At 62.9% G+C, this 23,528-nt stretch overlaps 1 protein-coding gene across 1 annotated transcript in view; it reads left to right on the forward strand.

Annotated features, from left to right (window-relative positions):
• Positions 1-23,528, forward strand: part of LOC309856960 (serine/threonine-protein phosphatase 2A regulatory subunit B'' subunit beta-like) — a 43,684-nt gene that overhangs the window by 14,334 nt on the left and 5,822 nt on the right. The window contains exons 2-10 of the mRNA XM_082718770.1: positions 998-1,183; positions 14,220-14,323; positions 14,774-14,876; positions 15,470-15,544; positions 16,222-16,308; positions 17,117-17,273; positions 20,281-20,329; positions 21,020-21,109; positions 21,323-21,498. Of these exons, the coding sequence (XP_082574896.1) occupies positions 998-1,183; positions 14,220-14,323; positions 14,774-14,876; positions 15,470-15,544; positions 16,222-16,308; positions 17,117-17,273; positions 20,281-20,329; positions 21,020-21,109; positions 21,323-21,498 (1,027 nt within the window). The remainder of the gene's footprint in view (positions 1-997; positions 1,184-14,219; positions 14,324-14,773; positions 14,877-15,469; positions 15,545-16,221; positions 16,309-17,116; positions 17,274-20,280; positions 20,330-21,019; positions 21,110-21,322; positions 21,499-23,528) is intronic.

A 23,528-nucleotide genomic window follows, 5' to 3' on the forward strand; every position in this document is an offset into this window, starting at 1 on the left:
CCCCTGGGTTGCATCTCTCCGTGCACTGCTGCGTCCACTAGCTCTCCATATGCAGGTCGGAGGTCGACGACCCTGGAAGCTGGACACGGGCGTGTCTGACTCTGTCGGCTCCCACGGTGGCTGAACAGGGGACACGTCGGGGTGGGGGGCGGGTTCTGAGCCCTGAGGAGTGAGGGAGTGAGCGGATGACGGGCCTGACGTGTCCGTGAAGACGACACAGGACTGTCCTGACGTGTGACTGAGGAGGTCCAGGTCCGTCCTGACGTGGGACCGAGGACAGCGGGGACCGACCCTCGTGAGTAACTGAGGATAACGGAAGACTGTCTCTGAGGAGTGATCGGGGAGCACAGGGTCTGTGTGCTGCGCAGTGACCTGTGAGCACGGGGGCCGTCGTGGACTGTGACCGGGGAGCACGGGGACCGGACTGTGTGCTGGGCCACGACCGGGGAGCAGGCGAACCATAAGCTGTGGCTTGTGTGCTGTTGTCTGAGACGAGGACGTGGCCGTGGGCCCGGTTCTCTCTGCGAGGCGCCCGCAGGTTGGCGTGGTGGGCGTGTCCCGCTCCACGACGGGTCCCGTGGAAACAGGTGACCCCTGTGTACGCTGCACACGTGAGCTAGGCCGTTCCTGCACGCACTCACGTGCCCGTTAGTGGCCGTCCGTCTGGTCCTGACCCCGGGAGGACTGCGGGCAGGTTCTCCACAAGCATGTGTGCCAGCCCGTCTGTGCATCTGGGCGTCCCCAGTCCCTGTCCTGAGGGGCCACACCCAAGGCAGGACTGGAGGAGGCTCGGCGGCATGGGGCCCACGGCGGATGTGGCGCCCACTTGTGGGTTGTGTGACCTCCTGCGAGCATCGTCGGCAGTCGTGTGTCCAGATTCGGGTCAGATGTGGTGCTCGGTGCGATTGCTTTCCCCCAGGTTACCCTGCTAACGACGCGTGAGTGCGAAGACATGGAGGCTTACAGGTTCTCATGCCGGTGCTGTTTTCCACCCTAGGTTCAGACGAAGAAAGAGGAGCCCCTGCCACCCGCCACGAGCCAAAACATTCCCACGTTCTACTTTCCCAGAGGCCGTCCCAAGGACACGGTGAACATCGATGCCGTCATCACCAAGATTGAACGGACCTTCGCGCAGTTCCCCCACGAGAGAGCCACAATGGAGGACATGGGCCGAGTGGCCAAGGTGGGCCCCCACGTGTGTGCGACTTGGTGCTCTGGTTCCTACTTGCTTCCATTCTGAAGATCTGGTAGGATTCTCTGGGAACGTCGGTCCTCCATCCTAACAGACGCACATCCCGGGTCACGGTCTGGGTCAGCGAGTGTTAATGCCTGCGTCTTCCAGGGAGCGTCTCCAGAGGCTGAACGCAGGCCTTCCCGTGCACCCACGTGGCTCCGTGCCTGCCCCGGGCGAGGTGCCGTTTCTCTGGAGTGTGCACACGCGGCCCAGTCCCTGTGTGCTCTGTGCGGCGTGTGACTCCCAGCTCAGCCGCCATGCTGTGTCCCGCTGCGGTCTCGCCCGGACAGCGTGTCCCTGGGTGTCTGTGTGGTTGCGTCCCTGGGCTGTCCGTGTGGATGCGTGCACGTGGGACGTGGCCCGTGCAGTGTCCGTGTGTCGTCCTGCCGGGGTGTCCTCCCCAGCCACTCATGCGTCCCCCCGACGAGTGCTGTGTTCGGGACCCGCCCCTCGGTGCCCACTCGACCGCAGTGCGCTTGCAGGAACGGGGGGATCTCGCCCTCCGCGGTCACAGGGCCCATGGTGGTCGCGCTGCAGGAGAAGGCGGTTGTCAGCTCCGCGTGCAGCGTTCCCCAGGGTCTGTGCGTGTCCCTTGTTCCTGTCCTGTGGGGCCAGCGTGCCTCCTGCTTTCTCTTTCCCTATCCCTCTCCCGTGCCCATGTCTCCCGAGCCCGTGCCCGTCTCGGTGATGTGGAAGCCGGCGCTGTGTGCGTGTGCAGCACGAGAACATTCTCTGTGGCCTCTGGGTCGCCTGGTGCATACGCGGTACGGGAACGACCTCCTCTGCAGCCGCCGGGGCGCCTGGTGCCTGCACGGTGCGAGAACGTTCTCCTCCAGCTGCTACACAGTTTCTTGTTCCTTTTGCTTCCCGTGTCTGGGGTCTGCCTTTCCGTCTGTCCCACGGTCCCTGAGACAGAGGTCACGCACTGCAGGAGCCGGCCTTCGAGAGCACAGCGCTCAGTGGTGTTCGCGTCCTCACAGAGCTGTGCGGTCGTCCCCGGGCTTTGCTATAGGACACAGTCTTCCCTCCGAGACGGTTGCCTGCCTCCCTGCGTCCCGCTCCGTAGGAAGCCGCGACCCAGCTTCCCGTCTCTGTGCGTCGGCCCGTTGTGGACATCGCGTACACACGGTTTCCCGGCTGGGACTCCCCGCATGAAGTGCCTTTGCAGAACGTGCTCTCAGGGTGGCACGCGTCTGCATGTCCTTCCTCACGCTGACGTTCGGTATTTACCCAGTCGACCGTTCGTGGGTGTTTCTGTTCTTCCGGCTGCTGTCAACACGCACCCAGGGGTGTCTTGTGCACACGTGACCTTTGTCTTGGGTGTGCAGCCGGGACCGCTCGTGCAGGTCCACGCGGAATGCTGTGCAGCTGCTTGTGGGACCACGAGCCGTCTCCAAACACCCGCACCGTGTCCGTGCCCACCGGCAGTGAGAGAGGTGGCACTGTGTCCCCTTCTCGGATGAGAGACGCTGACCCTGGTGCACGGGCACCGGTGTCTCCTTCTGGGGTTGATGTGTGGTTTCCTTGCCGACGGACGATCGTGCGCGACCCTTCACGTGCTCGTTGGCCGTTGTACGTCTCTGCCCAAATGTCTGTGCGCATCCTTTGCCCGCGTCTCAGTGGGTTGTCGTGCCGTTGTTGAATTCTAAGAAGGCATTGTGTGTCGTCGACACCAGTCTGTGACCAGATGCTGGTGCACACTTACTTCCAGCGCTTGGGTCATTGTACACGCTTGGGTGGCATTTAGGATTTCGTTGTGACACGCTTCATTTTATCTACTTCTGCCTTTGTTTCTTGTGCTTTTGCTGTCCTACTGGAGAAATCCTCACCACACCTAAGGTCACAAAGGTGTAGTCTTTCTTTTCCTGCGGGTCGTCTAGTTCCACCTCTCACGCGTATGTCTCGGGTTTGTTTCAAGTTGGCCTTTGTCAGCAGCGACGTTGGGGCACAACTTTGTCTTCTCCGAGTGCAGACCAAGGCGTCCGGCACCATATCTGCGGTGGACATGGACGGGTCTCCCTCACGGGAAATGAGTTGATCGTGAAATGAGGGTTTGTCGCTGGGTTCTCACTCTGTCGCGTAGACCCGTGTTTCCGTTTTTCAGCCAAGACAGTACCGTCTTCATCACTGTTGCTCGGTAGTAAGTTTTCGGACAGGGAAGTGTCGCTCCTCCGACTTTGTTCTTGTTTGGGATGGCCGGGGCTCCCTGGGGCTCCTTGTCAGGCCGTGTGATTTCGAGGGTCAGCTCGTTGGCTTTTCCAGAGAGGCCAGCAGCTCCGCTGGGAAGGGTCATGTTGGTCGGTACATCAGTTCGCACACCGCTGCCATCTCCGTGTTCGGTCTTCTGATCCACGTCCAGAAGCTTCTCTCCTGTAATTGCACTTTGCCTTTCAGAAGCGCTCTGGGGTTGTAAGTGTGCTTTGCACGCCTTTTGTTGAATGTGTTAGAGCTTTTTATTCTTTCGGGTGGTTTACCAGTGGGATTGTTTCCGAAACTTGATGTTCAGGTTGTTCGTTGCAAGTGTGTAAAAATGCAGTTGACTATTGTATGTTCCTCTCGTGTCCCGTGTTCTCACGAACTCACGTATGTGTTGTAATGTCGATTGGTGCATCCGTTAACATTCCATAGAATAGGAACCGACAAGCAGGAATCAGTGCGCTTCTTCCTTCCCGGGGTGTGTGTCTGCTGTTTCGGCCCCATGCCTGCCTGCTCTGGGAGACCTCCGGCGCGGCGCTGGAGAGAGGTGGGAGCGTGGGGTATCCTCAGTCACTGCCTCCCTTGTGGGGAGAGTATCCGCTCCTCCACCACGAAACGTGATGTACCTCTGAGCTTTTCACAGCACCTTATCAGGCTGAGGACGGTTCTTTCCATCACTCGTGTGCTGAGTGTTTATTTGGAAAGGATGTCGAATTGGTCCCAGCTTTTTCGGCACCTGCGCGGATGGCTTTGGTGTTTCATTCTACGGATACAGTGGATTCCGCGAGCCGGTCGTGCCAGCATTAAACCAACCTTGCATTCCTCTAGCACATCCCATGTGGCCCAGGGGAACAGTCGTTTTTCTGTGTTCCTGGATTCCGTTTGCCCGGATTTCGTTGATGATCTTTGCTCCATTCATATTCATAAAAAGCACTGATTGCAGTTTTGTGATTCCTTTGTCTGTTTGATGTTAGAGTAATACTTGTCTTAGCGCATGAGTTCAGAAATGTTCTCTTCCTTCGTGAATTGGGCTCGCCAAGTGTTTTTTAAGTGTTGTTTTATAAATGTGTAAAAACATGCATGGTTCCAAGGCCAAACCCCAAAATCAGATATTTTCAGAGAAGTACACAGTCTGTGCCTGTTTCCCGTGTCCTTTTCCTCTGCCCAGAAGGAATGGTGGTCACGGTTTTGGTTTAGTGTTTTACTGTTTTGTTTTTCAGTGCGAGCAAACGTATGGACATAAAGTAGGTCACGAAGTGCACACATAATATGGACGTGTACATACATAACTAATTTCATGCTTTGCTGAGGGAGAACGTAGCACGCCGTCCTACACGTGGGTGTGTTCTCAGCGAACGTGGTATCGTGGTGCTCCTGCCGTGTCTGTCCAGACGGTCTTCGCTTTGTACCATAGCATGGACTGTAACCGCTACTGACCACGCAAGCCGAAGCCATGCCGGTCTGTGTTATCCGGGGGAAGTCACAAGTGTTCGTCAAGACATTAGAAACTTTCCTGTGGTTTCTTATAAATGCATGGGGAAACCGAAATTGGCTGCACTGTCAGTTACAATGCCAGAAATTCTAAAAGCCGGTGTTGTACTTCTTAGTAAAACCTTAGCAAATGATGCTGGAGCGGGGCTCGTCCCTGTGTCCCTGGTGTGCGGTAGCGTGAGCCCCTCTTCTGTGCCTGGCTCTTGTCCTGCTCCTGAGTCTGGCTCACTTCCAACCTCGAACCCTTTGTGCTTTCAACGTTGTGAAATGTCTCGGACAGTTCTCTTCCGTGAAGCGTGTTTGTGGCATCACGTCCTCTGGGACGCGTCTGAGTTTCCCTCGCAGCCTCTTCTGTGTCGACCATCGGCTCTCGCTGACTTCCTCTGGCTCCACACGCACGGCTCCTTGCCCTGCGCCAACAGCAGGGTTCCCGCGGTCGGCATTCCTCTGCGGCCGTGTTCCCACGGATCCCGCCCGCGCCCTGTCATGTTTCTTCCAGAATTCGGCCAGCAAAACGGCCCGACCTCCGGCTGCTGCATCTGTTACCTGTGCGAACGTCCGTCCAAGACCGTGGGCTTGCCCAGAGCTGAAACCGCTTGGCCCATTGGCTGGGGAAGAAGCTGGTTTTGGTGGTAAGAAGCAGATTTTCACATTCTCACTGAAGCGTCGAGGAGACCCAGGGTGACCCGGCACGTTATGCAGCCCAGAGAGCTTGCAGAGCCAGCTTACTTTCTTGCGGTGGCGTGACTGGTGGGAGCCGGGCACACACAGCCACACGCCGTGCCGTCTGCCTGACCCAGAAATACGCACGGTGCCGGGTCCTTCACAGACTTTCAAAGAACCGATGGGCTTTTTTACGCTTCTTGCTCATAGCAGATGGACTCAAGGAGCAGCAGTGAGTCCTGCACTCCCTCACGCATCTGTGCCGCCGGAGTGAAAACACGAACGTGTTAGTGCAGGCACTGGCAGGATTCCCTGTGCTTCGCACAGTCAGGGCTTTGTGGTTAGTGCCCGTCTTCCTGCAGAGGCAGAGCACTGAGCTGTGGGGGAGCCGTAGTCTGCATTTACCCTCCCCCACAGAGGGGCCGCGGGCCTGTCGTGGGGACCTGCGGACGGACGCAGAGAGGGGCTGTGGGCCCCTCTGGGGATGCGTGGACACAGGGAGGGGCCGTCGGTCCGTCGTGGGGACACAGGGAGGGTCTGCGGGACCCTCCTGGGGACAGTGCACCAAACATCGGACGTGCGCGTCACTTCACGTCCCGTCCCTGTGCCTCGGGTCCGAGTGTAAGCAGGGTTCGTGGGTGACAGGACACATGCACGTAGGATGCTGTGTCGTGTGCCCAGGTTCCCCTCCGTAAGGGCGGTGCCGTCTCAACACTCGGGGTCAGCGTACGGATGCTGGCGGGACTGACGCGTTGTCCGGCCGAGCAGCGTACGTGGTCCCGTGCCTGCCATCAGGCGGTCAGGTGCGCGAGAAGGGGCGTCCTAGGCCCTGTGTGGTTCCCATTTCTGCCGATTTGCTGACACGTCACTGGTGGAATTTTAGCGGCGGTGGTTCAGAGCGACGGCTGCACAGTTCCTGCGTGGCTGTTCCCCCGGCCGCGGTGCCTGGTTCTCTGCGCAGAACGTTGGACTCCTTCCGCGTTTACCTCCCTGGATGTTGGCTCGTTTGGGGCTTTGGTTTCTTTAGTAAATTGTCATCAGTTCATGTTCTAAAACGGTTGTTGGAGTAACTTACACACTTATTACTTGAACGTTTTTCCTCTTGTATCGGTTTTAGAACCTGTACGAGATCTGGGTGCGACCCTCGTTTCGGGGTTGTGCACTTCTGCTTCCTGTCTCGTGTGCTCACGGCGGGGATGGATTTACGTGGTTTCTCCGACGAGCCCGGAGGTCGGCGCCGTGGGTTACGGCCCTATGTTCTCGTCTCGATTCCGCCGTCGCGTGTTCCCGTCTTCTCGTTTTTCCCATCCTCTCGTTTCCTCCTGGCTGCCAGTGACCCTCCCCTCCAGGTCTGGCTGTGGACCTAGAGTTTACGCACAGCAGGATCCCCGGGGTTCCGAGTCCAACGTGGTACATTCTGGCCCATGCGTCCCCACGCACCCCCCGTCAGGGCAGGGAGCCCTGTCGCTGCCGCGCGACGGTCCTCGCGGGGTCCCAGCCGTGTCACACACACACGTGGTCTGGGGCTGCGGTTTGGCCTCTGCGGGAAGGTCCCGTGATGGGAACCGTGCCGTGCAGCGTCTTTGGTTTCTGGTCTTTCGCACCGAGTCATTGTGCTGTTCCTCCCCGGTGGCGTCACCGAGTACCGGACGGGGGCCTGTGTGAGCACGCTGCGGGACTCACGTGTTTCCCAGCAGGTGAGCGCTTTGTTGCATCCGTCGCGTTTTGAGGAGAGCTGCCGTGGTGTGTGTGCGTGTGCAAGACTCGTGCGCACGTCTGCCGGTCTCGGGGCCAGCGCGGGGACTGGAAGTGCTGGCGGCTCATTTTGAACGACACCGCGGAGCTGCTCTCGGGCGTGGCTGTCGGTCGCGTCTCCGGCCCGCGGAGCTCGAGGGCAGCCGTTCTCACGGGACCTCCCCAGCGCGCGGTTTCCTCACGTCACACTGAGGCGTCCCCCCACGTGTGTGCGTGCAAGTCACCGCGGCTTCACGGCCCTCGTGCTTTTGTAGAACAGATTTTCACGTCTGTGTTTCGCACGGTCCGTGTTTCTTCCCATTCTGGAGCTTCCTTGAGGTGCAACGGGTCTGCGACCCACAGCCCGTGTTCCTGTGTGGGACCTGAGCTGAGCCGTCTGTGTTCCCCGGAAACTGTGCGCACAGTCCACACCACACGCCTTTCCGACCTGCCCCGACGGCCCCCTCCCAGGCCACCCCACGTGTCCTCAGGCTGCCGCCGGACCTCGGTCATTAGGGGGGGCGGGTCCTCCGGAGTCGTCATGAACAGAATCAGACGGTGGACACTTCTTTATGGCGGCTAAACGTGCATGACATGCCGTCAGCCTCTTAACCCCATGGAAGTAGAATTCAGACACACGGAAGACACGGGCGGCTTCACAGGTATTACCAAGCTCCGCTTCCAGAACGTTCTCATCCCCTCAAGAGACCCGATGCCCTCCCCCAGGTCCTGGCGCGCCGTGTGCTTCCTGTGCGCTTGCACTGCTCTGTTCTGCTCTGGTCGCGTCCTGGGTCCCTCGTGCAGACAGCAGGTCTCCGCACTCTGCTGTCTTCACGGCCAAGTAGTACCCATGAGTGTGGGCGGACCCTGTTGTGCCTGTTCCCCCGTGGATGGGCGCCAGGTGGGGTCTGCAGTCCGCGACCTCCACGAACACCCCGTGAACGTGCCGTGTCAGGGTCCGGGAGGGTCCCTGGGTGCGGTGATTCTCCGGGTGCGTGTGAGCACGCGTGGGGTCGTGTGCACGGGTGTGTGTGCGCACACTTGCCGACCCGGGAGTGGCTGTGCCGGGTGACAAGACAGTTCTGTGGTTCTCGGAGGACCTGTACACGTGGCTTCCACAGCCCCGCAGCGTTTCACGCTCCCGCCAGCTGCACGCGCGGGCCTCAGGCCCCACGGCTCTGATGCTGTTTCCCAGCAGCCGCGAGTCTCTGTCCAGGCTGCGGTGAGAAAGCGGCACGGGCTGGGCGGTTCTGTCGCGCACACATCACGACGGCGGACGTTCTTTCTGACGCTTCTTCATGCCGGACGTCTGCGGTCAGGGCGCGTGGGTCAGGCCTCTTCCCCGTCCACAGACGGCGTCTGTGTGCGCTGTCCTCACTCGGAGGCCAGGACTGAGGGCTCCTGGGTCCCTCGTATCAGGGCCCTGGTCCCATTCATCCAGCTCGATCCTGGGCCGTAATAGAGTCCCAGGGGTGCACCTGCGCACACCCCAGCCCTGGGGCTCGACCTCCACGGGGTCATCGGAGACCTGCGCCTGCCGAGCTCGGCACCCTTCGGTGGGAGCAGGGCGGACCTCCCCATCACACCCGTTTCCCATTGTCCTCACCGCGGACAGTCAGGAGCGTCTTGTCTCGCGTTCCCCTGTGACCCTGCGTCTTGGACAACACGCCCGATTGCTCACTCCAGCGTCTCACAAACGGGGTCATTGACGTCCTGTTGGGTCACACACCGTTGCAGATGCCGTAGCCACGAGTGCTCGGTCAGATCTGAGCACGGAGACGGTGGACACGTCCTCCCGCCGGGCCCGGCCTGCGCTGTGCGTCTCCATCCACAAAGCAGGGTGCAGGCACCGGCCTCCTGCAGACGCCCCCCGCGTGGACGGAGGTCCCGGCCCTCCTCTGAGTGCCGACGGAGCTTTCATCTTCGACGACCACGAACGTGCAGCCCGTTCTCACAAATGTCCCGTTCCCTCCGTCACGGGCTTCCGGATGCGGACCACCGAGGTCTGGTTGGGGGTTTACGTCGCCACTCGCCAAAGACCGGGGTTCGCCGTCGTGTCTTCTGAGGATTCTCGTCTCCGTGGCCGTCCGGGCGGCTCTCAGGTGGGCTCCGGAAGCGCCCCTCCGCGGTCCGTGTTCCGGAGCGTCCTCTTTGGAATCAGGTTTGACTCTGACTTGGATGTTCTGTAGAATTCCGCAGGGAAGCCGTCTGCGGTTGCGGAGGTGTCTTTCCGGGATGGTACGTTCCAGTCCTAACTGATTTCCCTTCTTGGCATCTCATTGTTTTCTAAATTTTTAAAACTTTTTTACACACGTACAACGTGTTACCAGCCGCAGGGCAGCAGGTCTGTGCGTCGCAGGTTGACACACTTCCCAGCACTCACCGCAGCACACGCCCTCCCCGATTCGGTGCGTCACGTACGGGCAGGGTCTGCTCGTGTTCCTCACGGGGGCCGTGACGGCGTGTGTCTCCCACGTGTCCGCCCAGGCCCCCACGGTGCTGAGCCTGTCGGGGACACACGGGGCGCCCGAGTCCCGCTCTCCGGAGCTGTAGGGAGGCCCCTCCGGCCCTTGGGTCCCCCGTGCGCCTTCTCTCCGGGCTCTTCACCGGCTCGACCACGAAGGGCTCCATTTCTCTGGCCTTTTGCAAGGACCGGCTGCTTGCGTCCGCGATGGTTTTCCTGGTGACGCTCCGTGACGTTGGCTTCCGGCTTTCTCCGGATGACGGCGTGCCTTCGGCCCCCTCGGAATCGTCGTGTTCCGTCCGGTTCCGGCACGAGGCCGCTCTGGCCCACCGTGGTCTTCTGCCGACGAGACCTGTCATCCGCAACCTTCCCGCGCACGGGCGGGCCGTGCGTTTTCTGGTTCGTTCGGCGCCAGCGAGCTCGCAGCTGCGCGGGTCATTTCTCCTTTGTCCGCTGGGGTGTTTAGGATTCTGTTTCCTGTTCCGAAACTTGCAGCTTCCGTGGACGTCTTTTTCTTACTGATTTCTGGTCGATTTCTGCTGTCGGCAGGGAAACACTCCACGTCTGTCCCGGAAACTGTGCTTGGACGTGAGTCAGGGCCAGGACGGCCTCGGGGGGAGGGTCCTGTCCGCGTGCAGACCGAGCCCGGACGCAGCTGGTCTGACGGTGTTGTCCGGTTTGAGTTTCCGCTCTTGTCAGGGTTGGAGCGAGCAGTGCTGAGCTCCCCGGGGGACCGGTTTGCTCCCCGGTTTGTGTCGTGGGGTCCGAGTGTGTCACACTGCAGGCTTTCTGTCCTGTGTCCCCCCGTCGGTGACGCTCCCACAGGCAGACCGGTCCCCGACACCCCCGACTGTCACCTGAGCTCCGTTCCGTTCTTGTACTGCCTCGTGGGGACGGCAGAGACCCCAGCAGGCGGGGACGCAGCCCCCCGGGCCGCTGCATTTCTGACGTCTGTCCCCTGTCCCAGATTGTCACCGCGGCACAGACGACTGCCGCAGACCCTGGGGGTTCGCACGCCCCTCCTTGGGGTGGATAGAGCTGCAGGGCAGAGAAGAGGCACACGGGGTGACCGCTGGGAGGGTCCTGGGCATCGGAGCTGCGGTCCTGCTGGAGCCGGGCGCCCCCCCTCCCGTGCTCAGACGCCTCCTGCCCTCGTCTTTACTTCCACGTAGGCCTCCCCGTGTCGCCCCGACGCGTCACAATCCTGGTGTCCGTGTGTGTTCCTCCACAGAGCAGGGCACGGGGCTGGACGTCCCCAGCGTCTCGGCACCTTGGTCTTCCTGCTGCCCAGGGCCACCTCGTTAGGACGGCAGAAGGACGTGTCGGGCCGCACAGCCCGCGGGAGTCAGGAGCTCTGGGTCCGGAACCGCAGGGAAAGACCCAGTGTCCGAACTGGGGATCCCAGCACCCCTGTCCCTAGGGAAGTAGGAGGGTCTGAGACTCGCTGTGCCGGGACGCGGAGCGGAGACCAGTGTTGGTGTTTGTTACGTCGCACACGACGGCGTAGCAGATGCTGAGTACGAGGACCCCGGCGCGAGAGGCCACGGGCGACCCGATGGCCCTCACGCCGCATTCCGGGCGCGGGAGCCACGGGCGCGGAGACGGGCTTGCTGGCTGTGCAGGGTCAGGGTATGCGGAGTTCGGCGGTCACACGCCTCTCCTCGCGGTGGGGACGGACGCACGGTTTAGGCACCAGCGTGCAGTCTGCAAAGAGCAGATCTTTCTGAAAAACCGATAGAAAGCCAAGTCTCACCAGGGTGCGCTTCCTCCCTGCGGTGACGATTTGTCCTTTCTTACAAACTCTTCTTTTCTGTGTCTTGCGTGGAAGGGGTCACGGTTCCCGTTCGCTTCAGGAGGTGAACAGCTGGTCCTGAACGGCCGTGTAGGGCACGGCCAAAGCCTTCCAGCTGTCGGATGGTTAAGACCCGGGCCCGCCGGCGCATCCTTACGGGGCGGTGCCGACAGCCTCATGTGCGCGGACCCCTTCGGGGACCGACGTGTGGAGCCAGGAGGGGCCACGGTGCCATCACCGCCCGTCCTGCGTGCTACGAGTGTCCACACACGCACGGGAACACCGCCCAGCGTGGCGCCCGTGTTCCCGGCACGCCGGGGGTTCTCTTCGGCCCACTCCCGGTCACGGCTCCCGGTCAGCAGCCCGGGCTCTGTTGGTGTCCACGTTTGCCTCTCACGCCGTGGGCACGGGAGTCGTCCCGCGCAGCGCGGCGTCCGTGAAAGCCTTCCACACCGGCGTGGGACGCTGCTCTGTCGGTTGTGCCCAAAACTCGTGCGTGGTTGTGATGGCCGCGGCTTCTTCCGCGATATGGCCCGAAACCGCCACCGTCCGAGGGCGTGGATCTGCCCGTGGGCCCGTTCAGCGCCGTGCGCGTGCACACCCGGGCGCTTGCACCGGGGACCTCCTGAGGAAGGCCGCTGCGCACCTTCTCGGCTGCGTCCGGTGGGAGCGAGCGTCGGGTCTGCGGTTCCTTCCGGAGGACGGCGTGTGGCCTGAGGGACTGGTGGCCGCTGTCCGTCCACCCTGCCCGGCGGATCTCCACGGCAGCCACACCACTTCCTCTTCCTCCGTCGACCCTGCCCGGTGGCTCCGTCCCCGGCTGTTTGCCGAAGCTCCGTGTCACGTCCAGGCCGACGCGCGGACTCAGATTCGTTCCTGCGGGCGGTTCCTGTCTGTCCGTGCACATGTGTTTGCACGTCCGTCATGAGCGCGGACGCGGACCACGTTTCTCAGCCAACGGGCGTCTGTGCGCTCTGTGCCCGTCTCTAGCTCTCGGGGGCTGCGTGCGTTTTCCTCCGCGACTGTCGGTCTTCAACACCGCGCCCGTGGGTGCCCCTTGCGCTGGGCCCGGGTCAGGGTCTGGGCGCGTCCTCCTGTGCTCACTGCAGCTCCCCGCAGGAGGCTCTCCCTTCGCGACCCAAGGTTCTGTGTCCTGCGGGAGGGACGTCTGCTGCCGTGAGGTCGGGAGCGGCGTCTGCCCCGTCCTCCTGCAGAAGAGCATCTGTCCTGGGCTCGGGTCTGTTCAGGGCCGGGAAGCGTCGTGCGTTGACCGTCGTGGCCGGTGGAAGAAGCCCCCCCACCCTCGCCGAGAGCGCGTGTGTTCCCCCGGAACGGCAGTACTGTCTTTGTCCCGAGTCGCTCCACGGGCTCAGGCTCCGTCCTCACGGTTCTCTGCCATGGTCCGTCTTCCCTCCTTGCTCGCGTGTGCCAAGAGTTCGCGGACGTCACTCTGCAGTTGGCTTTTAACGCCCTCGCTTCCCGTGGGGGCTTCTGAGTGAGCCTCGGTATCCGCACCGACGCCGTGCCGCGTGTCGCTGCGGGGCTGGGATTCCGGCCGTCGCTGGGATTTGCGGCTCTTACGGGAGCCGGCGTTGGGGCTCAGCCCGGTCTTCAACGTCTCCCGGCCGTGCCGTGCGGATGGCTCAGTGCAGAAGCCGCGGTGCTGGTTGGATTTGACGGGTTTCCTTGTAGTTTACGTCACGGAGCTGCTAGACATTTATCTTTCTTTCCTTTTTAAAGATTTTATGTATTTATTTGACAGAGATCACAAGTAGGTCGAGAGGCAGGTGGAGAGAGCAGGGGAAGCGGCTCATCACCGAGCAGAGAGCCCGCTGGTTGTCCACATCCAGCTTCCCGCAGGCGTACGGCTCTGTGCGCGTCTTCGGTGGTGTCCCTTCGGGTGCGCTGAAGCCGGTCACGGCACTGCAGCATGTGTGGGCACGAAGGAGCGGAGCGTCCACTTCCCGCGTCCCTCACGCGTGTGGGGCCGCGAGGCCGGCTCCCGTTGGTCACTCCTGTTCTCCGTCTCGCTCCTGGCCACGGCTGCGGACGGCAGCTGGGATTTTTAGGTCTTTAAAGAGCTGACTTCCGAGTCCGCTGATTGACTGTCTGAGCATCTGCGTTCTTTTCTGTCCACGTGTGCCCGGCCGGCGTTCGTTCTGTCCCGCGTTGGAGGAAGGGCCTCGGCACACGTGCTGACGCCCCGCCCTGTGCCCGCGTGCGGACGTTCCGGTGCCTGGGATTTTCCGTGTCGCGTCCCACGCCCTCGCTCGATGCCGTAGGTTCCCTCCCCACGGGGATCGTGAGCCGCTGCTGGACTCACCCGCTCCGGGGACCCGCTGGCCGCCGGCTGCCGGACTGGGTGCCGGGCATGGCGTGGGCTGTTCCGTCCCTGAGCTGCGTTCCTGTCACCTGACGTGACAGCGGCACAAGGGCTTCTTGCTCTCCCTGGTGCATGGGACGGGACGGGCGTCTCGCGTCCGGAGGGAACGCTGAGCTCCTCTGCGCGGAGCTGCTGGGTTCGGAGGTCCGGCCGTCTGCAGGGAGGGCGGCCACGAAATCCCCGCGGGAGCGTGCGGCCGCGGTAGGGGCCGTGGGGGTCCGGGAGGCGCTGACGGCCGGCCCGCTGTGCCCCTCTGCCGCAGGCCTGTGGCTGCCCGCTCTACTGGAAGGGGCCGCTGTTCTGCTGTGCCGGGGGAGAGCGCACGGGCGCCGTCTCTGTCCACAAGTTCGTCGCCATGTGGAGAAAGTGAGTCTTGGGCCTGTGCGCCGGGGCGGCTGCCGGGGAGGCGTGTCCCCAGCCCTGCGTGTCCCGGGGCAGCTGCCGGGGAGGCGTGTCCCCAGCCCTGCGTGTCCCGGGGCGGCTGCCGGGGAGGCATGTCCCCAGCCCTGCGTGTCCCGGGGCAGCTGCCGGGGAGGCGTGTGCCCAGCCCTGCGTGTCCCGGGGCGGCTGCCGGGGAGGCGTGTCCCCAGCCCTGCGTGTCCCGGGGCGGCTGCCGCAGCACGGGCTCGCACTGCTGTGGCCTAGACACCGAGAGGACGGAGCGGAGCCCTAGGCACGTGGCACGGTGTCCTGTCCCCTCCGGGCCAGCGTGTGACCACGCTCCGTCCAGGGCCCGTGCCCGCCCCGTCACCGTGCTGGGGGCGGCCTCGCGGGTCTGGTGCGTGGGCGCCAGTGGGACGTCCTCCGTCCTCGCAGGGTCCTCCAGAGCTGTCACGACGACGCCGCCAAGTTCGTGCACCTGCTCATGAGTCCCGGCGCGAACTACCTGGTGCAGGAGGACTTCGTGCCTTTCTTACAGGTGCGTCTGCGTCTGCCTCGCTCCTCCAGCCGCCCCCGTGTCGGCTCCACACGGGAGCCAAGGGTCGGGCTCCCTTCCCTAGTCCTGCTTCCCACAGAGGTGGCCCAGGGACCAGAGCCTCGTGCGTGTGATGAAGCCACGTGGGCCACGCGGTGTCGGGGTGTGAGCAGAGGGACCACGGGCAGCTCAGAGCATGAGGCCGCAGAGACACGGGTTGTTTTGTCCTCGGATCGTCTGTTCTGAGTGCCAGGGTTATTCCAGCATGAGACCTAAAGGCCACGGGACCGTACACAGAAACCGAGGGCATCTAAAACCTCCCTGGGGACCTCGGTGCGAGCCCTTGTGTGTTCACACGCGTTGAGTCATGATCAGCGGTCGGAGATCACGGGGCTCGCTGTCGCGGACCGGGGCCGTGCGGGGATTCACAGCCTCGCCCCTCTGGGTTCCACCCTGTGAGCCGCCGTGGGCCGGAGGGACCCGAGCGCAGCAGCCCCGTCCCTGAGGAGGCGGCAGGGGCTGGTGACGGACGCGGGGGCCTGTGCTCGGCGGGCACCGTGCGAGTCGCTGCGTACCGTCTTGTGTTCCGTGTGCAGGACGTCGTGAACACGCACCCTGGCTTGGCCTTCCTGAAGGAGGCGTCCGAGTTCCACTCTCGCTACATCACCACCGTGAGTACACGGGGGCGGCCGGTGGCCACAGGCTCCGTTCTACCCGGGCACCCACGGGAACGCGCGGCCTGGGCCTCGGGCTGTGAACCATCTGGACCCCGACGTTCTCACCCACGAATGAGATGTTGGTCGTGCTTGCAGGGCGGGGCTGGGCACGGGGTTTTGAGGGGCAGGTGGCCCGGGGCTGGGCACGGGGTCTTGAGGGGCAGGTGGCCCGGGGCTGGGCACGGGGTCTTGAGGGGCCGGTGGCCCGGGGCTGGGCACGGGGTCTTGAGGGGCCGGTGGCCCGGGGCTGGGCACGGGGTCTTGAGGGGCAGGTGGCCCGGGGCTGGGCACGGGGTCTTGAGGGGCCGGTGGCCCGGGGCTGGGCACGGGGTCTTGAGGGGCCGGTGGCCCGCGCGGACACAAGCTCCTGCAGCGCCTCCCGTGTGTCCGGACGTCCGTCGCCAGCCAGGGCGGGGTGGGGGGCGTCCCGGAGAGCCGTGTGCTCTCCCTCCCTGAGGGCAGCTCCTGCTCAGTCTGGGAGCCCGTCTGGGCTCTCGGGAACGTGGGTGCCCGCGCTGCAGGCCCCGACGCTCAGAGGCGCTTGCGTGCACAGCCCAAGCGTCCGGCGCGCGCCGAATGGGAGCCGCGGCCTGGCCGTGCCCCGGCTCTGCTGACGGCCTTTCCTCCTGCAGGTGACACAGAGGATCTTCTACTCCGTCAACAGGTCCTGGTCGGGGAGGATCACGTGCGCCGAGCTCCGCAGGAGCACCTTCCTGCAGGTGGGCGGCCGCCCGGCGGGCTCGTGGGCCTCCGTCCGTCCCCGTCCATCTGTCTTCTGTCCGCGGGTCCCTCCGCCGCCCTCCGCCGTGGACCGTCCACCCACCCTCTGCCTGTCCATCTGTCCATTTGTCCATCCGTCCTGTGTCCTGCGTCCTGCGTCCGTCTCATCCGTCCTGCGTCCATCTGTCTTGCGTCCATCCGTCCTGTCTTCTGCTCTTTCCTGTTCGTTCTCCGTCTTCTCTCTGCCGTGCCTTCTCCCTGCTTGCGTTTCCCCGTGTCTGTCCCGCCGTCCGTGCTGTCCTGCCGCCACCGTCCTCTCCGTCTCCGGTCCTGCTCCATCCGGTCCTGCTCCTCCCGGTGTCCGTCCTTCCGTCTTGCAGCGTCGTCTGTCCGTCCTCCGTCCGTCGCCCATTCGTGTCCCGGTCTGCACGCTCCTCGCTCCGTCTCGACCCAGTGACCGTCCCCCATGCTGCAGGACAAATGACCCCTCGGCCCCGGGGAGCAAGGTGTCCTCTTCACTGGGGTTCGGGGCACACGTGGGCCGTCGCGAGGAGGGCGGCCGTCCGCCCACGTAAGGAGGCCCGAGGCTGTGAGAGGCTCGGTGCCCGCGGGGCCGCCGCGTGTCGCCAGCAGGACGCGGGCTGCGTCTCGAGCACAGTCCGGACGGCAGCGCGTTCCCGACCTGGATGCTGAGCTCCCAGCCCCGGGCCCGGCCTGACTGGTTCTGGGCTCTCCGGGGACCCCTGGGAGGTCCCCCCGCAGGAGACCCGGCTGTCGGGACAAACGCTGTGCTGGTGGCTTTGGCAGAATGTGGCGCTCTTGGAAGAGGAAGCGGACATCAACCAGCTCACAGAGTACTTCTCCTACGAGCACTTCTATGTCATTTACTGCAAGTTCTGGGAGCTGGACACGGACCACGACCTTCTCATCGATTCCCAGGACCTGGCCCGGCACAATGACCACGGTGAGTGCGCGGCCTGTGGGGGACAATGGGACCGACCGCAGCTGGCCGCTCGGCACCCCGCCCCGTCCAATACCACCGGCCGTGGCCAGCTCCCCGGGCCCGCGGCCCGATGTGTGAAACGGCCTGCCCCGGTCTCCAGGAGTGCACTGTTCCTGCAGGACGTATGTGCCCCGGTCTCCGGGAGTGCACTGTTCCTGCGGGACGTACGTACCCCGGTCTCCGGGAGTGCACTGTTCCTGTGGTCCGGGAGTGCACTGTTCCTGCGGGACGTACGTACCCCGGTCTCCGGGAGTGCACTGTTCCTGCGGGACGTACGTACCCCGGTCTCCGGGAGTGCACTGTTCCTGTGGTCCGGGAGTGCACTGTTCCTGCGGGACGTACGTACCCCGGTCTCCGGGAGTGCACTGTTCCTGCGGGACGTACGTACCCCGGTCTCTGGGAGTGCACTGTCCTGCGGGACGTACGTACCCCGGTCTCCGGGAGTGCACTGTCCTGCGGGACGTACGTGCCCCGGTCTCTGGGAGTGCACTGTCCTGCGGGACGTACGTACCCCAGTCTCTGGGAGTGCACTGTTCCTGCGGGACGTACGTACCCCAGTCTCTGGGAGTGCACTGTCCTGCGGGACGTACGTACCCCGGTCTCCGGGAGTGCACTGTTCCTGCGGTCCGGGAGTGCACTGTTCCTGCGGGACGTACGTACCCCGGTCTCCGGGAGTGCACTGTTCCTGCGGGACGTACGTACCCCGGTCTCCGGGAGTGCACTGTTCCTGCGGGACGTACGTACCCCGGTCTCCGGGAGTGCACTGTTCCTGCGGGACGTACGTACCCCGGTCTCCGGGAGTGCACTGTTCCTGCGGGACGTACGTACCCCGGTCTCCGGGAGTGCACTGTCCTGCAGGACGTACGTACCCCGGTCTCCGGGAGTGCACTGTCCTGCGGGACGTACGTACCCCGGTCTCTGGGAGTGCACTGTCCTGCGGGACGTACGTACCCCGGTCTCCGGGAGTGCACTGTTCCTGCGGGACGTACGTACCCCGGTCTCCGGGAGTGCACTGTTCCTGCGGGACGTACGTACCCCAGTCTCTGGGAGTGCACTGTCCTGCGGGACGTACGTACCCCGGTCTCTGGGAGTGCACTGTCCTGCGGGACGTACGTGCCCCGGTCTCTGGGAGTGCACTGTCCTGCGGGACGTACGTACCCCAGTCTCTGGGAGTGCACTGTTCCTGCGGGACGTACGTACCCCAGTCTCTGGGAGTGCACTGTCCTGCGGGACGTACGTGCCCCGGTCTCTGGGAGTGCACTGTCCTGCAGGATGTACGTACGGGAGACGCAGGCTGTGCACTCACGATACACGGGAGGGACAGGGACACACGTGGGATGTGCAGGACACACGGGGTGGGGACAGACATGGGTCACGATACACACGGGACACGGAAGCACACACGCGGGGTGCTGACCCTCCTGCGTAAGGAGACTCCAGCCGTTCGAGCGCTGGTGCCTGCGGGGTTGCCTATGGCGCTAGCGGCCACCAGGCTGAGGCTCGCGTGCGACCCTGTGACAGGAAGGCAGGCAGACGAGGTCAGAGCTGACCCCGTCCCGTGCAGCGCACAGAGGCAGGTCTCCGTGGAGGAGCCGTGTGGTCAGTGTAGGCACGTGCGCATCCGGGCGAGCGGTCCCGGTCTGTGTGGCTGCTGTGACGGGCCCGAGGGACAGCGGCGTATCCTCAGAGCCTGTGTCGTCGAGGACCTCACGGACCGTGTCCCAGGAGGGCTGGACGGGAGTTTGCGGAAGGGCTTGTGAGAGGTGACCACAGCCCGGGCCCGCCCACCGCAGGGACGCACCCTCCCCCAGGGTGGCCCTCCGCGCGGGGCAGGGCCGTGTCCCAGGGCCGGGTCCTTCCAGCTCCTGGGGCTCCGGGCGTCCCTGGGCCTGTGGCCGCGTCCCTCCCGTCGCTGCCTCCGTGTCCCCGGGGCTTGTCCTCCGCGTCTGTGTCTCCTCTTACAAGAGACGCTGCGTTCAGGGCCTCCCTGATCCGGGATGGGCTCATCTCAGGGCTTCCTCTGGGTCCCGTCTGCAAAGACCCGTTTCTCTTCACGGCCTCGTGGCCACATCCCAGGAGTCGGGATCTGGCCGTGGTTTTCTGGGGAGGCTCCGTTCAGCCTGCGGTGACGCCCAGTCGTGGAGTATCGGGCGACATCCACAAGGCGTAGGATGCGTTGGGAGACGGGGAAGAGGCGGTCTCCGTCCCTCCGTCCTGGGGTGCCGGGCTGGGGAGGCGCCGAGCTGTGTCCCTCCTGAATGGCCTCGCGGGAGGCGCGTTCTGCGGGACTCCCATCGGCCCGGAAGTGCAGGTGGGGTCTTTACAGAGGTGGTCACAGTTACGCAAGGTCAGTAGGTGGCCCTGATCTCTCAGGACGGGGCTCTCACAAGAAAAGGGTTTGTAACACAGACACACGGAGGGACGACCGTGTGAGGACGTGGGGAGCACCCGGGGTCTGCATGGCCCGGAGCGAGGCCTGGGGGGAGCCCGCCTCGGCCCCGCCTGGGTCTCGGACTCCTGCCCCCCCGGGACCGGGGGAAGATAAGCCTGTGTTGCTCGAGCCGCCCCGTCGGCGTGCTCTGGGACGGCTGCCCCAGCGTCCGGACCGACGCGGAGGTCTCACGTCTCGTGTGTCAGCCAACGTCAGTGACAGACAGTGGCCGTGACCGCACAGCGAGAGCGTCTGAGAGCGAAACTCGCTTGTCACACTCTGACCCGGTCTCGGCGCCCCCGGGGCAGCTGTCACTCTGCGGCTCTGACTGGGCTCCATCCTCGGGACGGGAAAGCTGTGGGCAGCGCCCTGGGGGGGATACACGCGGGACAGGAGGTTCCCCGGGTGCCACCCCCCAGGGCTGGGGCCCAGCGTCTCAGAGCCGACCCGCCCCGCCCTGCGACTCCCGAGCACCGGCTGCCGGGCCGCGGCCGCGGGTGTGTGCGGGCGGCTCACGGCCCGACTCTGTCTCTGCAGCCATATCCAGCAGGATGATCGAGAGGATATTCTCGGGGGCCGTGACGAGGTACGTCGTGAGGGCGTCGTCCGGTGGCTGCGGCCGGGGTTCGGTGCCGGAGTCCGGTTCTGTCTCGCTCGTTCCTTAGCATGAGCTGCTTTTCGAGGGCAAGGGCCGAGGTCATGGCGGGTCGCGTGGACACACGTGACTGGGACCTTGTCACATAAGGTCGTAAATAAGGGAGGACACGTGCTGCTGTCACGTGAGGTCACAGGGGAGGACATCTTTGTCACAGGAGGTTATTATGAAGGGAGGCACGTGCCATTGTCACACAAGCTCGTGAGGGGAGATGCAGCTTTGTCATGTGATGTCATTGGGGGACACACAGAGTTCTCCTACTCCAGAGCGTCTATAAGGGGACATACCTCTTTGTCACGTGAGGTCATAAGAATGGGAGGCCGACACCATTCTTGCATGAGGTCATCAGTAAGGGGTGGGGGAGGACCGGCCCCACGTTGGTGGGTCATGTCAGGCCCTGGGCGTCTGAGGGGGCCCTGGAGTAGGGGCATCGGAGGCCATGAGGCAGCTGCGACAGAGGCCACAGAAGCCACCCCTGCCCCGTCTGCAGTCCCAGGCCTTCCCCTGTCAGGAGCCCAGCGTGGGACGGCCAGACGCAGGGAGGGAGGTGGGCGGGGCCTCTCACCTTGCGCTGCGCCTCCCAACGTACGTTCTGTCTGTTGGTCTCGACCCTGAACCCAGGGGCAGAAAAGTCCAGAAAGAAGGAAAAATAAGCTACGCTGACTTTGTTTGGTTTTTGATCTCTGAAGAAGACAAAAAAACTCCAACCAGGTACGTATTCGATGGCTGCCCCGGAACCTCTGCCCCTCCCGGAGGCCGAGGGCCTAGTGGCTGTGCCTGAGCATGGGTGCCACCAGGGGTCCACCCAGGCAAGGTCGGTCCCAGGCAGGGTCCCCACGGGGCAGGGCTGGCCTGGAGGGCGTCCTCCCTGGGTGCAGTGAGGCCCAGTGGGTTCAGTCCCCAGCTGACTGCCTGTGACGGCAGCATCGAGTACTGGTTCCGCTGCATGGACCTGGATGGGGACGGCGCGCTGTCCATGTTTGAGCTGGAGTACTTCTATGAGGAGCAGTGCCGCAGGCTGGACAGCATGGCCATCGAGGCCCTGCCCTTCGAGGACTGCCTCTGCCAGATGCTGGACCTGGTGAAGCCGCAGAGCGAAGGTAATGTTCCTGGAGATGGAACGCCCCATGTGAGGGGATGACCCCTCATGAGGGAACGTAGCCACGTGAGGGGACATGGCTGAGGTGATTACTCACTGTGAGCTGCGATGTCTCCTCACGTGAGGGATGCGTCATGGGAGGAGATATACCCCCGTGATGGGATGGGCCATGTGAGGGGGACACATCATATGAGATGTGTCCCTGTATGAGGGAACACGTACTGTGAGGTGATCTCTACCCCCCGCCCCTGTGAAATGTGATGCCCACCCCCCCATGTGAAGGGATAGCCTCCTGTGTGAGGGGACACATCATGTGAGGTGATTTTTCCCCCTGTGAGCAATGATGCCCCCCATGTGAGATGTTCCCCTTTGTGAGGGGACACATTGTGTGAGGTGGTTCCCCCATGTGAGATGAGATGCTGCCTCCGCCCATGTGACATGTCCTCTTGTGTGAGGTGACATGTAATGTGAGATGATCTCCCCTCACCCCCATGAGATGGGATGCCCCCCCCCCATTGGAGGGGATGTCCTCCTGTGTGAGGGAGACACATTGCGTGAGGTGGTTCCCCCCGTGAGCTGTGATGCCCTCTTTGTAAGGGGACACATCATGTGAGGTGATTTCTCCTCCCCCATGAAATGTGATGCCTTATGTGAGGAGATGTCCCTCTGTGTGAGGAGACACCTTGTGTGAGGAGATGTGTGTGTGAGGTAACATGTCATGTGAGATGTCTCCATCTGAGGAGACACGTAATGTGAGGTGATGTCCCTTCCCCGCCATGAGATGTGATGATGCGATGTCACCCCATGTGATGGGATGTCCTCCTGTATGAGGGGACACATCATGAGGTGATTTTCCCTGTGAGATGCAATGCCCTCCCCCTTGTGAGATGTCCCCCTGTGTGAGATGTCCTTGTGTAATGGGGATACATCCTTTGAGGTGATTGCCCTTCCCCCATGAAATGTAATGCCATGTGTGAGGAGATGTCCCCCTGTGTGAGGAGAGAAAATGTGAGAGAATGTCCCTGTGTGAGGGGACACATAATGTGAGGTGATCTCCCCCCCCCAAATGAGATGTGATGCTCTTCTGTGAGGGGATGTCCCTGTGTGAGGGGACATGTCTTGTCAGGTGATTTTCCCCCGTGAGCTGTGATGCCCCCTCATATGAGATGTTCCTCTTGTGAGGTGACACATCGTGTGAGGTGATTTTCCTCCTGTGAGATGTGATGCTGCCTCCCCCCATGTGAGAAGTCCTCTTGTGTGGAGAAATGTAATGTGAGATGATATTCCCCCCCCATGAAATGTGATGCCCCCCTGTGTGAGGGGACATGTACTGTGAGGTGATCTCCCCTTGCCCCCGTGAGATGTGATGCTCCCCCCATTTGAGGGGATGTCCTCCTGTGTGAGGGGACACATTGCGTGAGGTGGTTCCCTTTGTGAGACCTCCCCTTTGTGAAGGGACACATCATGTAAAGTGATTTTTCCTCTCCCATGAAATGTGGTACCTTGTGTGAGAGGAGACAGGTTGTGTGAGATGTCCCCCTGTGTGAGAGGGCACATAATGTGAGGTGATCTTCTTCCCCCACCATGAGATGTGATATGATGTTACCCCATGCGAGGGGATATCCTCCTCTATGAGGGGGACACATGAGATGCGATGCCCTCCCCCTTGTGAGATGTCCCCTGTATGAAATGGACTCGTGTGAGGGGGACACATTATGTGAGGTGATTTCCCTTCCCCCATGAAATGTAATGCCCTGTGTGAGGAGATGTTCCCCTGTGTGAGGAGACACAATGGGAGAGGATATTCCTGTGTGAGGGTGACACCTCATGTGAGATGTCCCCGTGTGAGAAGACACATAATATAAGGCGATCTCCCCCCCGCATGAGATGTGATGCTCCTTTGTGAGGGGATGTCCCTGTGTGAGGGGGACACATGGTGTGAGATGTCCCTCTGTGTAAGGGGACACATAATGTGAGGTGATCTCTATCCCCCACCCCTGTGAGATGTGATGTGATGCCCTTCCAACATGA

This window comes from Mustela nivalis (assembly GCF_964662115.1).
Source record: "Mustela nivalis genome assembly, chromosome: Y".
In the NCBI taxonomy this organism is placed as follows: Eukaryota; Metazoa; Chordata; class Mammalia; order Carnivora; family Mustelidae; genus Mustela; species Mustela nivalis.